The following is a 20,921-nucleotide window of genomic DNA, read 5'->3' on the forward strand; positions in this document are numbered from 1 at the left end:
ACCACAGAGGCAAAGTCACACTTTTATTGTATAATACCGTCTGATACATTTTATGATCATGAACAACAAGTGTCGTCATATGACCGACGTTTATTACATTTCTGTCCTGTAAAGTTTCCCCCTTTCTACACAGTGTGATATGGGAGAAAGTCATCATGCCAAACCCATCTCTGAACAGAATATGTCCGATGCTATTTTACACATTACTTGCTCCAAACTTGGAGCCACACCTTGTAACTTTTCAGTCCAGGCTCATTTGGGGGAAAATAGAGATGTGGAGAGTAAGGCTGTGCATTAGGCTGTTGGTAATTCTTTTCAGTAGACACCCATCACCCCAAGGACTGAATTCCAGGCCTTCCCCATGCTAAGGCAAATGTTGCAGCACTGACTTCTTCATGAAAAAATAAATCTCCAATTTCATTGTGATATTTCTAAATTCAAATGTAGGATTGCTGTAACTTTAATTTTTTCAAAACCTATTTTTAATGATGGTTCTTACACACTTTAACCTCCCTTGTAGCCCACCACCCACCAGAGGTAGTGGAAAAGAAAGGACATGGAGGGAAGTGGACCAGTTTAGAAAGGTTCTTTGGAGCAACTCCCATCTGTGTTGTATAGAAATCAGCAGTCCAGTTCACAGGTCAGCAGGCAGCAGCAGCTCGAACCATGTGCAAACACTTTACAGATACACCAGCAGTCCAGTTCAGTAGAGTTGTGATAGCAAACCGGCATCAGCAGCAGTGGCACTACCTCTAAGAGACAGCCAGGCCTCAGTCTTTGCTTTAGCAGGACGTCCTCTCTCCTGTGTCTGCCTTAGCCTTACACACCTGTACCCACTTTAAGGACATGTTCCTTCATGTGTTTGTCTCAGCAAAACACCATCCTATAGTACTGACTTTCCAAAGAGCCCTTAGAGTTCCCACTTCAGACTGCAGCATTTCCGTCTCATCTCTTTGGTTTTACCCCTGTATTTCTTCTCTCTTATGCTTAAAAAATTAGTTTCCCAGACATACTTAATACATTTTATTACCAGGTATACGTTTTGAAGTACATTTCATAAATACTGCTAATGATATGAACAGGTAACTCAGTGTGTCTGTCCTTCCAATCCTTGTGTGATAACATACTTTTGTGAAACATTACTAGCAATGTTTCAAGTCAAATCATTCTTTTCCTTAAAACAAGAAAGCCTATGTATGTCTGAATGGTTCCTATTTGCACCTCCCAAATGCCTGGATAACGGGTGTAAGCCACTACTCCTGGTTCAATCCATAGTAGGGTCTCACTGAAGGCAACTCTTATAAAAGAAAACATTTAATTGAGGCTGGTTTATAGGTTCAGAGGTTCAGTCCATTATCACCATGCCAGGAAGCACAGCAGTGTGCATGGGGATGAGAGAAAGAGCAAAGAGCTCTACGAAGCTCACTGCTTTGAAGGCAGCAAGGAGGAGACCAGATGTGTCACACTGGGCGTAGCTCAAGCATTTATATGAGACCTCCAAGCCTGCCTCCACAATGACACATCTCCTCCAACAAGGCCACACCTCCTAATAGTGCCACTTCCTATTTCATTCAAATATATGAGTCTGTTCAACACAGCACCTTAATTGTAAAATGTACTGTAATACAGTACCATAATTTGAGGAGAAGGCATCATTTTCTGGTTTAAAAAAAAAGACAGATGGTTAGTAATATACCACATTGAACTTTTTCCTCCTTAGCAATTATGAAAGTAGTTTAACAGTAATATGTTTTGATTTACAAACTTGCCACTAACTATTTCCCTTATGACTTATGTCTACACGATTCAATACTTTAAAAACATCTTTTCTCCGGACAAAGGTGGTTTGTAAAACCTCCAGACTAAAACTGCTCACGTTCCCTACCTCCTCCAACCGGGCTTAGTCACTATAATACACACCCAGCATGCAACCATATGACCAGATGGAGTACCCAGCCCAGGGGAGCTTAGGTCCTCTGCCTGGAGCACATAAACAATGGCACCCCGTGCCACTTGCAGATTGAGTCAATTATTATTATGGAAACCCTGCAGAGCTCTCTCCCAGGGATGAATGCTCGCATGTCCATGTCACCTGCTCCTGCGGACTTGGCTCACCCATGGCTAGCGCAGTTTGCACCATCAGAACCAGCCACAATCTCTAGTTCTCTTTTATTACTTTATGCCACTGACTCATTAGATGACCGGCCAAAGGGTGAGGAAGAAAGATGGCAACTTCCTACTAACAGAAAGCACCGGCTTGTCGCAGGAATGGGAAAGAGTAGCCCAACTGGACAAGAGCCGGTAAGTCAACCTCCTACTCGGAGGTGGCACCAAGATGCGGGGCGGGGCCTCCAGAAGCCGCGAGGCCGGAGGCGGGGCCTCAAAAACCACGCCCGCCCCCAGGTGCTTAGCGTCACTTGATTTTCGCCGCGCTGATTGGCTCCTTCAGGGAGTCCCGCCCCCTCAGCTGTAGCCGCGCCGGCTTCGGCGTCGCCGCCATCTTTGTTGATGTGTCAGCTCCGCAGGGGTTTTGGGGGAAAACCTCGGCTGAGAGCCTGGGATCGGCAGTGGTCTCCGCGCGTGACTTCCTCGCCCACTCCGCGTCCGCTAGACGCCGCCATGGATTCGTCGGCCCCGGAGCCGGAGCTCCATCAGCCTCGCTAGGGTGCGGCCCGGGGCTGGACGACGGACGGTGAGTGGCCGAGGGGCGTCGGGGCGGGCGCCGGGGGCTCGCTGGTGGTCTGCGCGCGTGAACGTGACGGAGTGCCAGCCCCGGGCGGTGCGCGACTCTGCGCGTGGACGTGACGGGGCTGGCGGGGCTCTCAGGGCTGTGCCCGGAGTGCGGCCGCTCCCCCGCCGCACCTGCGCGGGATCTCCGGGGACGCGGTCAGCAGCATTTGGCTTTTCCAAAGATACCAATGTATTTCATGAATCTTGGTAGGGAAATCATTTCAGATGTATTTCTCTGTACATATTCTCAAAGAATGATGGCTCAGCTGATAACAATTCGTAACTTGTTAAATATTCACATCTTGGTCTTTATTTAGAGAAGAGACTCTAGAACACCTGGGTTCGAGTCCTGCCGCTTCCGTTTGTTAGAGTCAGAAAAGAATATAGAAATATGACAGCGAACCAGAAAGATTTCTCAGACCATGTGTCACGTTCCTTTGGTGTTCAGCCCTTTCATTTCTTCTGAAGTGGTACACAGGATGCTTGTCTGAGAAGAATGTGAAACAAATCATTATAGCAGTGTTTCAAAGGTGCACGTGTAGCCACCCAAAGGAAAATCAGTCTGTTAAGTGTTAGGTTTATTAGTGTGGATGTGGCCTTTCCAACTATAACTATACGTTTATATCTGTAGTGTACATATTTTGAAGGAGATTAAGGGATACTGAAACTGACGTGTCTTATGTAGGAAGTACACCGTGTGCAGCTTCTTTTCAGCTCCTTGTTAATTAATGGTTACACAAATGAAACAACAGTAATGATTGGCTTACTTCTTTTATTGTTCCTGTTTGGCCTTCCAATGTTCAGTGAAGATTTTGGGAAGGCCATAATCTTGTACTGTTGTACCAACCCCTTCTCCTTTGTACAGGATAATAGGTAAGTATAACTTTGGAATACTACCAGAAAACGCACGGACTGTGCTTAATTTTATTAAAGGTCTTTCCTAATTCTAAATAATAGTAATTTATAGTAATTTCAAGTTCTGGTTTGTTTGTTTCATTAATAAAACTAAGGTTTTTCTTTTTTTTTCTTTAAATGACTAAGGTCAAGTTTTGATTTTTTTTTCCCCATAAACATCACTTTACTTACAATATTTAGTTTTATTTAGTATTTATTTTAGAAGCAGCGACGGGATAATTTAAACCTACAAATGCTACCATAATCTTACACCATTTCAAACTTATTTGAACTTGCTTAACAGAGAGTTTGCTTGCTCTAAGAAGTAAACTATTGGGTAAAGGCGCAGCAGACACCAAGAGCAGAAACAAACCCTAGGATAATGCTGTCATGATCGCACTTCTTAAAGCTTGTGCTAATCATTCATTGTAGAGCTATGTAGTAAATGCTGAATAGTTGTTTTTGATAAACTAAATCTTACCAAATTAACCAAACTCGGGCATAAGTGCAGCTCTTTAAGTAAATGTAGAAATTATATTTAATTGAGGCCATTTTTCTTATATTTGGTTTTCAGGTTTTGTTTTGTTTTGTTTTTAAGATTTATTTCATATATGTCAGTAGACTGTCACTGTCTTCAGACACACTAGAAGACAGCATTGGATCCCATTACAGATGGTTGTGAGCCACCGTGTGGTTGCTGCGAATTGAACCAGCACTTCTGCAAGAGCAGTCAGTGCTCTTAACTGCTGAGCCATCTCTCCACTTGGGTTTTCAGATTTTTTTTTTTTAATAAAAATACTTACATTTTTTAGACTTCATTGCAGTTGGTAAGTTCTGTACAAGTAGCTTCAAGTTAGATTTCTATATTAATTTTATGCCTTAATATTTTAAAAACAATCTTAGAGTCTAAAGTTTCCAAACTATGCTTGCCTGTTACAAAGGCGAGAGTGTTACTGCTGCAAGATGAATCAGCTATCCAGTGTCTCAGTGAAGATACCGTAGGGAAACTCAAGAAGACAGAAGCAAGCCTGTTGGCTTTGTGCCGTCTCTGTGACGGCTAAGAGCTGAGGAAACTCAGTACATTCAAACTGTAATTTGTGCTTGACTGCTGAATCTGAAGTCTTCCTTCTTGGAGAACCAGCTCTAGAAATCTTTGAAACAACTGTTGTAGCTTTTTTCTCTTAAAAGTAAAAATTTGATCTACATAAATTTGCCTTCTATGAGACCTCAGTGTCAGCTTTTTGCATCAGGGAAACGTGACTAATACTTCCCAGTCAGCTTCTCTTCTGTTTCACTACTTTGTCATTTTAATTTAAAAGTTTAAGCTAGCAAAGTGTGTCAAAAATTATTTAGGGATTATGAGGAGATAATGATTATATGCTTTTTAATTTTTTACTTTTGACTTGAAATGCCATACCAGAATTTTGCTAGAACTAATAGGAAAGGTAAGTTACTTCAGTTATGCAACTTTCAAACTGTTTTTGGAAATATGCAAAAACTGTCTTAAGGTATTTATATTTTCTTAAAAAGGACAGGAGACTATTTTATTTTAATGAAGAAGTGATCTCACAGGCCTAGTTGTATATGATAATGCCTATTAACTTGAGAAGTAAGTATACAGCTAGAATTATTTGGGGGGGTGGAGTGGTGCATAATTTAAAAATTATAAAAAGTATTTGAACTAAGATTATTCCGCTGGATTTAAAACAAGCTTTTATCCTGAAGTGTTGATGTGCTTTATAATGCTGCAATAGGTAGGATTCTGATCTGTAGTCTCAGCATTTTACAGCAGCGAAACAAAGATTTAATGGGCCAGAATTAGTCAGACTGTACCTGAGGTCTGCACCCAAGGGTGCCTGTTTTATTTTGCACTGTGTTTCCAATACCTACAGCTTGTCTGTGTGGAGAAGCTGCCCCGTGTATATTTGGCAGATGAATACTTTGGACTTTATTTTTGAGCTCATTCCTTTGCATGATACTTATTTGATGACTTGTTACCAATTATCTGTAGATTGAATTCATTTCTATTTATAGTTTTGTGAGCCACAGTTTTGTTCTTCTAGTACTAATTATAGGAAACTAGAAATAGTACTGAAAGCTGTTAGTGTTTTCAGATATGTAGTTTTGTGTGGAATAACTTTCTAGAAATATGAGTGTGTTCATTAAAGAATGAGCGAGGCGGAATAGTGCTTGGCGTGACGCGTTTTTGCTGGGTTGCTTACAGCTGCTGTGCTGCAGTCAGATCGAGCCCAGTTCCCACTGCCACAGGCCAGCTGTGTGGGTCAGAGACCGAAGAGCCTCGCCCAGGGCAGCATGTGATTGAGAGGGATTTGGGGATTACAAGCATTTTTCCTCATAAGTAGCAGTTATTGCAGAGTCAGAAGAGCGGTGCATGTACTGATCCACAGGCACACTCACTGCGGGACTCTGCGACTGTGAAGTTGGTCTGCACCAGCACCTGGAACAGGCTTGAGGCTCTTCCCTGGTTCACTGTTTGCTCCTGTTGTAGCCTACTGCTAGTAGGCTGTTTAATCTTCCCTAATTTTCATGACAGCATTCCTTCTTAAAAAAAAAAAAACCAACAACAAATGCTTGGACAGTATCCAAATTGCTGTACATGTGCGTTGCTGGGGATGCCTGTAGGGAACTCAGCTGACTCCTGTCCCCTGGTTAGTGGTGGACAGATGAGCTTCCCAGGAGGCTGGTGGGTTTCTGTCTGCACAGTTTTTATGTACTCCTTGGCGTTGCCCTCACTATATATACAAGCACAGATCCTCTGTAGCATCTCCTTTTCCTCTGGTCTCCTGTCAGTATTCACTGGGGCATCAACAAACAATTGCAGTCATAATGGTTCTCAGATGCCAGTTTGTATAATGACCTTTTTACAGGTCATGACATACTGAGAGACACTATGTAAGTTACTTTTTTTTTTTAATATTTTTAAAGATTTATTTATTATATGTAAGTCTTTGGACACCAGAAGAGGGTGTCAGATCTCTTTCTGGATTGTTGTGAGCCACCATGTGCGTGCTGGGATTTGAACTCATGACCTTTGGAAGAACCGACTCTTCAGCTCCATCACTTGTCTTTTAAATGTAGCCTTTAATTGATAAGATACATAAAACTAATTCTAAGCTTGGGTAAATAGCTTGTTTGGTTTGGTTTTGTTGTTACGGAGATGAAGCTCCTGTAGACTGTCAATCACATTTGTTGTTCTACACTGTCTGTACACTGGAAGTCTCCTTACAGTCTGCCCACTAAAGACTGTCCACCCCAGATCATTTCACAGAGCCAGTGGGTTCTTCTGCCATCCTGAAGCACTGAAGAGTGTTTGCAAAGACGGTAGTAACTGTTGTGCAGAGTGCATCCATTCGGTAGGGTGATCTGTGTATTGCTGCTTTGTGTATTGCTGTGTATTGTTTGATGTTACAGAAGTTTCAGTTCTGAGCACGTTTTCTTGTTGCAAGAACAAGCGATGATTTAAAAGTGTCTGCCTCTTTAAAAGGGTCAAGAAAGGCCGTATCTGCTCGAGTGTAGGCAGTGTGTTCCAATGTACAGCTTGTTCTTGTGTTTGTAATAGGGATGGTTTGAAGAAAGAAAGGCCATGAAAATTAAGTCCTGAAGCACAGTCAGTCTCTAGGTAGACTGACAGGAAAACCAGGGCAGTCCATGGACTCGCCTCATTCAGTGTGTGCAGTGAGTGCCTTGGTGGAGGTGACATTAGAGCAGAGCAGCAGCCCTTCTGAATGTGGGCGGTGGTCAGGTCTGGAAACATGTAACTGCTTCATTCAGGAATCCATGATTCAAAAAAAAAAAAAAAAAAGCAAAAAAGTGGGGGGGAGCGGGGGAGGGGTCCTAGTCTCCTTGAAGAAAACTTGAAGCTCTTAGCCCCTAACCGCTCCATGTTAGTCTGCCTAACCCTCTTCCCAAGAAAGACAGGTGTGTGTCTTTTCTCTGGCTAGCCTCTGTGGTGTGGAGACAGGATTTCATTACCTGAAACTTTAAAGCAGGGAGAGGCCAGTCTGGGTGCCTGGCTACAGCTGGCTGTTTGATGACTGTCTGAAGAGGAGCTAGGTGTGGACCTTGCAGCAACAGTGTTGCAGCTTCCTAGCCTGCACACTGGCCGCTCACAGTGGAGGGCACCCTTTGACAGCCAGGATACTACATACTTCATCATTTCTGAATCAGGTGATCTGTACTTCCCGTAGCAACCCTGTCCCTGTCCCCACCCCCATGACTGTGGCAAATAATCTGCCCTTCCCTCAACTACTTTGCCCTTTGATTTGAGAGAATTGAATGAGATCAAGAAACTAAGTGTTCCAGGTGTGAGGTGAGGTCTGGGTTTGGTCGAAAGGAGGGGAAATTATCAGCAAAGCAGAACAGTTGTTTATTAGGAAAGCAGAGAGACATTTGTTGCCAAGCACTTGATGCAGTTACAAGCCGTAGAGGCAGAATTGAGGTTAGCCAGCTTGACTAAGACTTTAAAGAAAGCTCCAATAGGAATGCCTGTTCAGGTAGACTAGTATAGCATGAAGAGGGGACAGACAATTCCGTGTCTGTAACTCAGGGTGTAGGACTGGAGACTCTCATCTAGGCATCAGCTATGAGTCACTGCTTCAGTCTAACTGGGTAACTGCTGTGAAGGGAGAGAGATGAGAGTGAACCCTGAGGACTGAGGAAGCCGGACGAAAGGATGTGGTTGTGTTGACAGGTCACGGTACTCAAATAAGACTCTTAAAGTTGTTGATAAAATTTCTTTTTACTTAACGGAATGCTGGAGAGTCATAATGCCTTTGTCATTTGTTCTCTTCAGAAGGTGTTCCTTATCTGCCAGCCAGTGTGGGTTCAACCGCTGTTGGTAGGACATCAGCTAGTTGTGATGTTTCAAGCCACTGCAGGGTTACATTTGTAAGATTTAACTTTGGCAACAGCATATGGTGTATCTTACATTTACTGTATATCTTATCACAGGTTATATCTTTAAAGAGAGTTACTTTGAGTGAGCTAGTTTGTAAGTTGCTTTGAGTCTAGCATACCTGCCTGAGATTCATTTTTTTCTTTTTTCTTTTTCTTTTTTTAATATTCATTTTTTCATTTCAAGATTTTGGAATAAGTTACTGAGGTTTTCAAATGTACACTGTATTTATTTGTTTGGTCTAAAGTCTTTGATATCAATACCAGCTTGCTTATGAAGCATCAGAGCATGGTGGTGTTAATTTGTATCATTTGGAGGTAGGTGACACTTCACAAGTGATTGGAGCCTGAGTCCTGTCTGTAGTGATCGTCATCTCCACGGTGGTCCACAGGAGCAACATGTTTGGTGGACATGTTCGATGGCCTTTCCTTCCTTACAGTTGACTCCTTCCTATAGTCCTAGAATAACATTCTTCAAGCACTAGCCTTATTTATTTTATGGAAGTTTTAGGTCAGCAAGTATTTGAGAGCTCACTGGGTGCTGAGATTCATAAAGTAAAATCAAATGCTGTACAAGTCCTAGGACTTATTATAATTTTCCCTTCTGCTTATCGCTGGGGGCTCTATGCAGCCAGTCGTCTCTTCTTGATTCAGTGCACTTTGATCATCGCCTTTCTCAAAGCGTGAAGTAAGCATGTGCTTTTCTGTTATAAAATGTGTACACATCATAACAACTCTTTCATTGTAGCTGTTCATCTCTACCTAGTTGCAGTTTAATCTCATCTCTGGTAACTCATCTGCCTGTCTATGCACTTGTTAAAGCATGACCAAAGTCACAAGCAGTTCTTTTCATCAAGATCACTAGGTTTTTTTGTTTTGTTTTTCAAGACAGGGTTTCTTTATGCAGCTCTGACAGTCCTGGAACTTGCTCTGTAGATTGAGCTAGCCTTGAACCAGAGATCCATCCGCGTCTGCCTCCTGAGTATTGGCATCAAAGGTGTGCTCCACCACTGCCTACCTAGATTTTTTTTTAAATTAAAATTTTAATTATAGGTGTGTCAGGTGTGTCAGGGTTAGGGGTTGTGCATATGAGACCAGTTCCAGAGGAGGCGAAAAGAGGGCGTCAGATCCTCTGGAGCTAAAAGTCCAGGCAGCTGTGAACTGCCCACCACGGGCATCGGGGAGCTGAAAACTTGAGTCCTTCGTAAGAGCAGTATGCTAGACCATCTCTCCAGCCCCTGGTAGAAGATTTGTATTCTCTATGTCAGGGAAAAATTTGAAGTTGACTAATTTTCCATAGAGAAGATAGATGAGGTAGCTTTGTAAATAATATAAAAAGGTATTCTCACCTAGTTAAATCAAATGTTGCTCTTACTGACCTAGACAATAGGTATAGACTGTTTGATTTGCACTGAAGAGAATGCTTACTTTTAGAAATAAGCAGGGAACTTCCACAGGTCCCTGTCAGGGGAACACTGCTCATGTCACAGGCCAGTCCCCGCTGGTGTGAGCTGAAGCAGGTCTTGTTTTTAAGTTTCCTTCTTGTGAGCTTTATCATCACCCACTGGTGTGTCCTGCTGAGACTGCTGCCCAATGCTTTGGCTGCTGCCCTTTTGCCCGGCTCCTTAAAGGGCTTCAGTAGTATGTGCCCACAGAACTGGAGGCCATTCTTCTTCCTGATCTTCCTGTCACAGGTTCTTCCTACCAGCGAAGCCGGCTGGCCCATGACAGAAAAGGGGTTGACTGGGGTGGCCCCATGGTTGTGTCTACTCTGGGTAGGCTGTTCTCTTCTGTCTCTAGGGGAGGCCCTTGTTAGAGGAATGGGGCACTTCCTGGGCAGGTCATGGAGTATGTGCAAAGGTGTAAAGGGTCTTAGTCTAATTTTTTAAAATTTGATTTCTTAGATGTAAATGAAGATCAGGAGCAGATTTGAAGAAATGCAAAGTGAATTGGTGCCAGTCAGCATGTCAGAGACAGAGCACACAGCATCCATTTCTTCTGATGCAACTACTGAGAAGACATCTGAGTTGAAGGACGACTCATGCATCTCAGTTTCTGGTGATGAAAGCAGCAGATTAGAAACAGGATCTGAACTATTGTCATTGAACTCTGAGAGAGTTTTATGTCAGACTGATGAACACTGTAGTCAGATCGAAGTACAGGAAAGCCAAATTCCAGACTGTGGCAGTGGTGAGAATTCTTGTGCTAACACAGACACATGCCCAGAAAATTCTGAACAAATAGACGACTTTCCTAGCAGAGACTTTACAGAACAAGTGTCCACAACTAGTGAACCAGAACATGCGGTAACACAGATACTGGCAGAGTTAAAGTCATCTGCACCCCCAGAAGCTGATAATCCAAAGACCTCAGCAAGCCTCTACAATACAGACTGCACCAGGAAATTCATTTCAGAGATAAAGACTGTTTCAACCTCAGATGATCTGTTGGGAGAAATAGAATCTGAGCTCTTATCTGCTGAGTTTGCAGAGGAACACCAAGTGCCAAATGGGGTGAATAAAGGAGAGCATGCCTTAGCCCTGTTTGAGAAGTGTGTGCACAGCAGGTACTTGCAGCAGGAGCTCACAATTCAACAGTAAGTCTCCCCCTGTGGGAGCTCGCCTCCCACAGGACCGCTCCTGTCCACTTTGGCCATGAGAGACTCTGCTGTCCGCTTTGTTTCAGAATGGAGACGTGCAGAGGTGCTCTGCTTCCCCACATAGCTGAGCAGCCTGCCCCTGCTGCTGCTTGCTGTGGTAAAGCAGTAGGAAGTAGTGCTCCTTCACTAGGGAGCGACTCAAGGTTTTCAGTTTTGAAACTAGGTGTGAAGAATAAATTCAAATAGAATTTATTGAAAATAAATTTTGAAAATAAATTCAAAGAGAAAGTAAAAGTCATGAAATTTAAGTTCAAATGCTTACAATTTAGAGAACAGAAGAATTAGGTGAGCACATTCTGCTTTTAAACATGTTTGTATAGTATTTTGATGAGTTTGATTTCCTTCAGCCTGTTTCTCATTGGATTTATTCTGTATTTTTACTGTCCATTTCATAGTAAAGTGATACATAAGTTCAGGCATACTGTTGCAATCTGTTATGAAAGAAAAATAATACATACTATTTTTCACTAAACTACACACTTTTAAACTAAACTGAGGATTATAGGGAACATAGGCCATGCTCTAAGTGCTGTTTGATAGGAAACTGGCTTTCCTTGCTTTGTTGTTTTTCCATTCTATACTGTTAAAGCCACCAGATTGTCCTCAGGCAGCTCACTCTTCATTGATTTTTCCAAGTGAACTTAATCTGCTAGTATTCATTTTCTGTTTTCTTACTTTAAATTTAAACTTTTTAAAATTTAAATCTTCTAATAAAAAGACTGTTAATAATGTGAGGGGCATGCACATGCACAGGTCAGAGGAAGCTTTGTGGAAACGTTTCTCCTGTTTACCTTTGCCTGTGAAACTCCAGTGACTTCTCAAGAGCACCTCTGCTCACTGAAATCCTATCTTGGAATACTGCTGACCTATTAGTACTCTGTGCTTTCAGGGCTCAGATAGCTGTGCTTCCAGCCCTTCCGGGCTTGGGGTAACTTCTTCACTCCCCTGCAGTCAGTACCGACTCCAATCACCCTCCCCCACCCCCTGCACCCCTCCAGCTCCCCTCCTCTCACAATGATTATTTCTGATACCCTTTCCTACTTTGTTTAGATCTTAACAGTTTATCTAGCATTTAAACATTTTAACATGCATACATTTAATAATCTCATCTTTTAATTCTGTGACAGATGCGCATGTTAACTCCTGGAATGCTCACAGATAGGCAGCTGTGGTACTCACACTCATCCTTAGGTGTATGAGGTACCTGAGGCCGACAGAGAAACTTGTTTCGGGTCAGATGGAAATATCTACAGAGCCATGCTTTTGGCTTCAGAATTTTTATCAGCTGTTACTGGAAATCATCTGGGCAAGTTGTTGGATTTAACTAAGAAGTATTAGGCGTCAAAACATAGAGTAGGGTCCGCAACAGCCTGGAACTGGGTGGAGTCCCAGTAGCTGAGTCAGTGCTCTCCTGTGAGGGAGACGGTGCTTGCCTGGTGTCTGTCCCTTGTTACTCTTGTGGATATTAAGATATCTATAAGTGTTATTGTAACCTGTATTGATCTTTTGTTTTACATATAATACTTTTAATTTCAAATAAAACACTTGTTGATTTAGGTAAGCAACTAGATGTTTTCTTAACTTTCACCTCTATTTAATTTTTTATGAGCACTAATTTTCAGTTCCTTTTATTGAAATGTCATAAATGCATCCTTTCCCAGATGTCTGATTATATGTTTATTCCCACTTACTGAATTTTTCTTTTTTTTGTTTTTTTCTGGAAAAATTGTAAGCATTGTCATTGTGAAATGATTTCTACAACCAAGCTGGTTATTACGTTGATCCTCTCAAATAGCTAGTTATGTATGTACATGTGTGTGTGTGTGGGGGGGGTCTTAAACCCTTAAGACACACACTCTTTACAAATTTCCTGTTCAAAATACCTTTCCCCTCCTCCTCTCCTCCCCTCCCCCCTCTCTCTTCTTCTCTCCCTCCCTCCCTCCCTCCCTCCCCCCCCCCTCTGTCTCTCTCTGTCTCTGTCTCTGTCTGTCTCTCCTTGGTCTGTGTCTTGCTGTATGCCCTGCTCTCCTGTTTCTTCCCTTCCCTTTCCTTCATTCTTTTCCTCATCCCCTCTTCCTTTTTTTTTACTCTCTTCTCCCTGTTTTGTGCTAGAGGTCCTTAAAGCTGGGTGTATACTCTGCTACGCCCAGCCCTGCTACCACTGTGTTGTACATTAAATCCCCAGAACTTGTCTGAACTTGGAACTTTGTACCCTCTGGATCTAATCTCCTCTATCCTACTTTCTCCTGGAACACACCAGTCCACTCTTCTCATTCTGTTATCACATACATCAGTAGTATTGTTCCATGACCCGGCTTAAACTCTTAAGAACAGTTGTCTGTGTGGAATGTGTACATAACTGCTAAGAATAACAAATAACAAAGAATATCAAACAAGTTAAGGCTGTGGGTGTGACTCAGTGGTAAGGTATCTGCCTAACAGGGCTAATTGACCAGAGCATTTTTTTTAATCTGGTGTATAAATCAACACCTGGGCTTGTGACAAAGCTGGCTGCACCCTTGCCCGCCCTCTCTTCTACTTGCTTCTAGTGATAGACATGCTTAGAGACAGTTTACCCTCAAACACACTCAGTCACCTGATGGTGAGGACTTGCTCTGAGATGGCAGCATCATTAGGTGCGGGGCATTCTAATCCAGAGCTGGTATTTTATTATAAAAAAGATTACTTGAGCCTTTAATCCCAGCACTTGGAAGGCAGAGGCAGACGGATTTCTGAGTTTGAGGCCCACCTGGTCTACAGAGTGAGTTCCAGGACAGCCAGGACTACACAGAGAGACCCTGTCTCAAAAAACCAAAACAAACAAAAAGATTACTTGAGAGTATTGATCATAGATGTTTACATCTAACCTGTAGATAGATAATATTTCATATCTTATTTCCCTTTTATATTTAGGTTAATTAAAGAAAATAAGAATCATCAGGAACTTATCTTAAATATTTGTTCAGAAAAAGACAATTTAAGAGAAGAACTGAAAAAAAGAACAGAAACAGAGAAGCAGCATATGAACACAATTAAACAGGTAAAAACAAAAGTCTTCCAATCCATTCTTAAATTTATAAACTCCTGAAAAAAATAAACTAAACATGTAGTTAAAGTAAGTTAAAGCATTTCAAATGCAGGAAACTGCTTCATGTTTAAATTGTTTTCTAAATTTTGTTATATAAATTATGATATTCTTAACTCTTCCAAATATAGCACATTTTCTGCCCAAATAATGAAAAGGCTTGATTTAAGTTTTTACCAATTAAAGGAAGAAATAGTTAATAGTAGTAACACCTGGACACTTCTGTCTGGCTTCGGACACTTTCTCACATGTGGTTTTAGCATCTCTTCATTCCCTTGGTTTGGTAAACTCTACTCGGAAGGCCTTGGCAGGGTATCTGCTGCCCCTTTCTTTTTTAATGGTGTCTTTTCTGCATAGATGCACATGTAAGTGCTTAGATTGGTAACAAAGCAAAAACTGCTCTTGATTTTTTTTTTGAGCTGCTTTCCTTCTGTGGACAGGGTGTGAGTGTCTTGTCGTTAGAAACAGAACCTGAGAGACGTATCTTGGGCCTTTCCTCCTTTATGTGGCATCATAAGATGCACTTCAACTGCAAGTGCTAAGACGGCGGGGGATGCAGTCTTGGACAGGACCTACAGTCCATCTAGAAAGCTGCTATGGAAATAGCATCCAACAGCTGTAGAGTATAACAAATTAAAGCAAGTTATCATTTTCTTGTGTTTTGATCTGTATTTATTGCACTTTACATACTTGGAGAAAGCCTGTGTTGCCGTATGCAGTAGTTAACTGTGATTTTTATGTGCTCTGGGTCTAGCACATGTAAGGCAAACTTACAAGGGTACAAAGCTTGTGAGGGAGCTGAGGAGAATAGTCTGTATCTTACAGTCTTCATTTTACTGTGTGTATTAATTAAGGTATTGTTGGTCTATTTGGTGCAGCTATAAAATATAACCTGGAAATCATTCTTTTTACAGTTAGAATTAAGAATAGAGGAACTGAATAAAGAAGTTAAAGCTTCCAAAGATCAGCTAATAGCACAGGATGCCACAGCTAAAAATGCAATTCAGCAAATCCATAAAGAGATGGCCCAGCGGATGGAGCAGGTATTTCCTGTCACTGTTAATTTGATAATTTGGTGCTTCTTGTTTATTGGACTGTAACACTTGGGTGATGACATCTCTGGTGTTTACATAAAAGCTTTTAAAGAAAGCTGAGGGCTGAAAGGATGGCTCAGCTGTGAAGATGCTAGCTGGTCTCCCAGAAGTCCAGAGTTGGCTTTCTAGCATCCAGTCACAAGACTCCCAACCACCTGTCACTCCAGTGCCAGGGCTCTGGTGCCCTCTTGTGGCTTTACGAGTATTCACATGCACGTGCTCCAGCAGACTGGCACATACACATAAATAAGAAAGAAATCTCAAACAGTGCTAAGGTGGCAATACATAATTTTAAGTACATCCTAATTGTAAAAAATAAAAATTAAGGAATATATGGGGGGAAAAGAAGAGCCATCTTTCCTCCTGTGTCTCCAGCTTTAAATCTTTCCTTGTTCCATAGCTAATGTTTTATTTTATTACACATATGCGTGCTGGTAACACATGAATGTGTAACTAACCCCTTATGTGTTGCTGTAATAAAACACTTGAATCTAGATACTCTGTGATAAAAAAAGAAGCATATTTATGTGATAGTTCTAGAGGTTCAAGAGTAGGACTCTCTCCCAGAGAGAGTGCTTGTGCTAGCCGACCTCTGGTGACCTAGAAGCCAGGCTTCAGTCTTCCAAGCTTCTGCCTACTGATTCTGACAGCCCACCCCTGCAAGTGAGGCTGAGGGAGTTTGTTAGTGTGAACCATGATCTTCTTCCTGGGGCCCAGAATGGCGCAGATGGGCAAGAAGGTAGATGCGCAGTGGAAGGGATATGTATATAAACAGAAACCACAGCAACCAAAGTAAAGCAACAGGAAGGGCTGGGAATACAAAATAGGTCCTAACCCCACAGGGATAGCATCCGTTGGTGTGTGTTTTCATTTGAAAATATTTTTTTATTAATGCTAGGTAACATTTTCTTTCCAAGGCCAATAAGAAATGTGAAGAGGCCCGTCAGGAAAAGGAAGCGATGGTAATGAAGTATGTGAGAGGCGAGAAGGAGGCTCTAGACCTGCGAAAGGAAAAAGAAACCCTTGAGAGGAAACTGAGAGATGCAAGTAAGGAATTGGAGAAAAACACTAACAAAATTAAGCAGCTGTCTCAGGAGAAAGGGCGGCTGCAGCAACTCTATGAATCGAAGGTATAACTTGTGCCTGATTTGAAGGTCATGCCCCTGCTTTCCTGTCCACTGTGGTTAGAACTCCGCATTCAGGCAGGGAGTGCTCTCACTAGCTTACGCATGTGTGTTTTGGGTGTGTCATTCCTGCTGCCAGAAAGGTTTGCTGGGGGAAAGGCAAAATATTGGCAAGTGTTATTAGTTACATTTTCTTAATCATTTTTTAAAACTTTCTTTTAGAGTCTATTGAAAAAATTAGTTTGTGTCTCCAAAAATGTTTTGCTAAGATATGTCCGTATCAGTGTCAGTTGTGAATAGTTTTAGATCAGGCGTATAATTTGCCCAGAGTCTATTTTGGTTTTTTATTTAATACATTTTCTTCCTGCACTGTGAGATTGGATGTAGGGCTTCATACCTACTGGGCAGTGTCTCTGCTGCTGAGCAGGGCTCCAGGCCTGGCCAGAGTCTCACTGCAGCACAGCTCACCAGAGAGCACAGCTCACCAGAGAGCACAACTGATTTTTTTTTTTTTTTTTTGGAAAACATATTTATGCTAGAGCTGTCCTAGAAGGTTGAGTAACGGAAGTGGGAGCTATTCAGAGCACTTGCTGCTGTCTGTTTAGGAATGCTGTTACTGTCCTTAGGGATCGTAGCAGGACCAGTTGAGTCACCTTACTACTGTCAGTTGTGAAGAATCAGAGTGTGTTTGTCTTATACTATACCCAGTGACTAATCTAGGGAATGATTATCCTCGTGCTATTGATCTGATGTAGAGCTTTATTACTGTATTGTTATTTGAGCCTCAAATCAGCGTTATGGCCTCCGGGCCATGTCACACATGCACTGGAACGACAGTGTGACTGCACAAGGGGAATACAAGGTGCACAGATGATTAAGTGAAAAATGACAATGTCTTTTTAGGAAGGTGAAACAACTAGACTCCTCAGAGAAATAGAGAAATTAAAGGAGGAGATGAACTCTCACATCATTAAAGTAAAGTGGGCGCAAAACAAGTTAAAAGCTGAAATGGACTCACACAAGGTGAGTGTGGCCATGCTGTGAGTAGCGGTGAGTATTGAGAGCACATTGGCTGGCAGATGGGGCTCCTGCAGCTTAGTTTCTGTCATAAGAAATACTTCTGGCGTGGCTTGGAATGTTCAATTTTATAATTCATAGTTTATTGTTTTAATACTCAAAATTTGAGGGAAGGAAAAATGTTTAATATTTGTTATTAGAATTAAAGTGAAAAATTAAAATGTCAATTATGTTGATTCCCATAATAAAAAAATAGTTGTCCATATTTAAATATGGATACAAATAGCTTGTCTGTTTTTATAAACTTGCTGCTATGCTAGCAAAACTTGTGTATGTACATGAGACACATGTGTTAGACACTGAACCAGGGTTCTCATGCACACTGGGCAATTGCTCTGTAATTAACTGCTCAACTACTTGCTGCAGATACCATCTTACTGAAAAATTAATACAATGAAATAGACTTAGAAAGTCCAAGGGTGGAGAGATGGCTCAGCCATTAAAGGTTGGGGTCACAACCAAAAATTATGAAGTTTGATAACTGATGGCGTAATTTAAACCCAGATAGAGCTGGATTTTGGAGAAATAAAAGTCATCAGATGAGAGAATGGATGGTTAAGATCAACTCTGAATGTGACCTAAAGAGCAGGGTGGTGCTATGGAGTCGTGCATCACCTTCCAGGCTTCCTAAAACAGGCCTGAGGATGCAATCAGTGTGAAACACAGGTCCAGGTGGCCTTATTAAGGATCGATTACCAAGTCAGATATGTTGTTGTTAATTGGTTTTGGATATTTGTATGCTGGTATCAGGAAGCTGTGGGTAGTCTGTGTTGAGAGTGGTCAAAGGTAGGTTAGCAGCATGCTCTGCTTCTGTCACTCAATGATCCATCACTGGGTGAGAAACCCACAAAGAACTGCCAGAAGGCAGCGGCCATCCCAGCTCAGCTACGCAGATTTCTCTGTACTCTGAGTTACAGTGAGGAATTAAAAACTGAAATCCACAAAGAACAATTTCTAACTGCCTGAGTTGCTTTAAATTCGGAGCAGAGTGCTCAGTTATTTCTACTGTCTGTGGCACTCTTCTTCCTCTGTCTGTCTGCCTTACATGCACTAGAGCCTCTATGACAAGTGTGCTTTGTGTGGCTTGTGTTGTTCTGCTCAGTTGCCTGATGCCCAGACCTGTGCTTCCGGCAGCCCGTGGCTTCAGCTTGTGCTGCCCACAGGCTGCCGCCCACGTGGTTGGAATCTAGAGCTGACCTGAGTCTGCCTGATCCAGGACTAGACTCTGTTGATAGCCAGATCCAGACTTACCCTTTCACCCTAGACTAACATCCCCCCAAAATACAGACATTGAAAATAAAACCATGTATACACACAAAGGGAAGAAAACAATAAAAATATGTGAAGGTTTTCAGACTTGAGACAAAAGACAGCGTAGGATAGTGATGTCTAAGTGAAGTGAAACACATGAGGTTAATGCTGGGTTCTGGCTGCGACAGTAGGAGAGGAACCGACACCAAGCCCAGCAGTCTTTCCGAACTGAGGATGGGCAAAGGATGGAGGAGAGGAGGGCAGCATCCAGAAGTGCAGAAGGAATAGGCCCAAACTCTGGAGCTCACTCACACAGGACTGACTGGGAATAATCGCCACTGTTAGCACCAGCCAGAGTGCAGGGACGCTCAGGAGTGTGCCTCAGGTGGCCTCAGCAAAATACTGCTTTAGGTGTGGAGGCTCTTACGCAGCTTTAAAAGCAAGCTTTTCAAGTAAATTATGTGCTAAGATGAATTAGGTAAATATTTAAGCTATTATAAAACTTTGCTTAGGCATACATTTCACTTGGTTTAGCATCTAATGAAAAATTACCAGCATGCAAAATGGGAGAATGCAGTCTGTAGAACAAAGGAGTGACTCAGAGTATAGAATCTATAAGGACATAAAGACAAGTTTGACTCAGAGAAGAGGAGACATGGATGGGACTTAAAATTAATATAGATACAGCATCCATAATGAAAAGGTTTTGTGAAGAATTGACAAAAGATGAAATACTGCAGAAGACAAGATCACTGGATTAAAGCAGTGGTACACAGACTGGAACTTTAGCTCAGTTAACAAGTATTGTGGTGCATGAAGCCCTGGATTCCATGCTCGTATGACCCCGTGCTTAGGTAGTGTTCAAGGTTACCTGAGCTACGTGGCAAGTTTGAGTTCTGAGAATCTCCAGAAGCTTGTAAGCTGGCTAGCCTGGTGCTTGCATCTGCAACAAGGCAGAAGGTGTGGACTAACAGCTGAGGTCATTCTGTGAGCTCTGCACATGTGCACACTTGCATACAAGATTTCACAGAAAGGAGCAGTGTCTGCACATGCTCAGCTAATAGGTAGAAGATAGACAGTAAGCATCCTTAACCTGACAAAATGGGATTTTGTTTTCATTTATTCAAATGTTCAATGTTTTCTGGCACACAGGAATCCCACTTGCTGGATTTAGGGTATTGAAGTAGACGAACTATACGTCAGTTGTGTCTTAGTTACAGTAGTCAGGGTGCAGAACCACAGTTGTTTATACCTAGTCTAAGGTTCTTTGAAAAGGTATTCAGGCTCTTGTGTTATTATATTTTAAGTGATACTGGCCACTGACTATCAAAGACCAGTACCTCAAGGTAGACATGTGCTCAAGTATATGATGCTTATTGTTAAGATGGCATAGGAAGGAAAGCATGGCGCCTGGGTGTAGGGCAGATGGCACCGAGACAAAGGCTAAGCTGTCCAAGCATAAGAACGAAAGAGGGACACTGAGGGAGCTGCCTAAAGCAGAGGCTGGCGCCTGGGGCTCCACGGGAACAGCAGGTGTCAGTCACTACTCTCCTCATTGCTATACCAAAAAGAAAGGAAGGTCACAGTTTTGCATTACAGCAGGAAAGGCATGACCGACAGTTTGAGGGTCTTGGTCACATTGCATCTGCAGTCAGGAAGCTGGGAAGAGAGATCACCAGAGAGCAGGAAGCACGCAAGGGATAAGGAAGCTAGAATATACAAAAGAAAGTGTGCGTGTTTCCAGTGGAAATTGAGGGCAAGGGTCATTTATTTGAGGAGTCGGGCAATCAGGACTAGAACAGGTAAGCTAAAAAATAAGAATGAGGAAAAAGGTTTTGATGAGGAAATCCCTAAAAATCCTGCATGAAGAATTGCCATTTCAGCAGTCTAAAGCAGACGCCATGTTTAGTAGCGTTGTTCAATTAAAAGGGAGCTTCACATAGATGTCAGAGCCACAGCCCGAGGATCTCTAGGGTGTGCCGAGAACTGTAGAACACTGCGCTTCCTAGCACTGCAGTCATTTAGAGAACTTCATGTCTGTCAGTCTCATGTTGGCCTTTTCCCTGTCAGAAAAAGCAAGCTGTTAGATCCCT

General features: G+C 42.3%; 1 protein-coding gene across 1 annotated transcript in view; it reads left to right on the forward strand.

The window, feature by feature from the left end:
- The first annotated feature begins 2,478 nt into the window (after positions 1 to 2,478).
- Positions 2,479 to 20,921, forward strand: part of Ccdc186 (coiled-coil domain containing 186) — a 32,434-nt gene continuing 13,991 nt past the window's right edge. Inside the window, exons 1-6 of the mRNA XM_052182825.1 lie at positions 2,479 to 2,692; positions 10,443 to 11,134; positions 14,111 to 14,237; positions 15,197 to 15,325; positions 16,294 to 16,506; positions 17,404 to 17,523. Coding sequence (XP_052038785.1) covers positions 10,449 to 11,134; positions 14,111 to 14,237; positions 15,197 to 15,325; positions 16,294 to 16,506; positions 17,404 to 17,523 — 1,275 coding nt within the window. The 5' untranslated portion in view covers positions 2,479 to 2,692; positions 10,443 to 10,448. The remainder of the gene's footprint in view (positions 2,693 to 10,442; positions 11,135 to 14,110; positions 14,238 to 15,196; positions 15,326 to 16,293; positions 16,507 to 17,403; positions 17,524 to 20,921) is intronic.

Source organism: Apodemus sylvaticus, chromosome 1 (genome assembly GCF_947179515.1).
Source record: "Apodemus sylvaticus chromosome 1, mApoSyl1.1, whole genome shotgun sequence".
In the NCBI taxonomy this organism is placed as follows: domain Eukaryota; kingdom Metazoa; phylum Chordata; class Mammalia; order Rodentia; family Muridae; genus Apodemus; species Apodemus sylvaticus.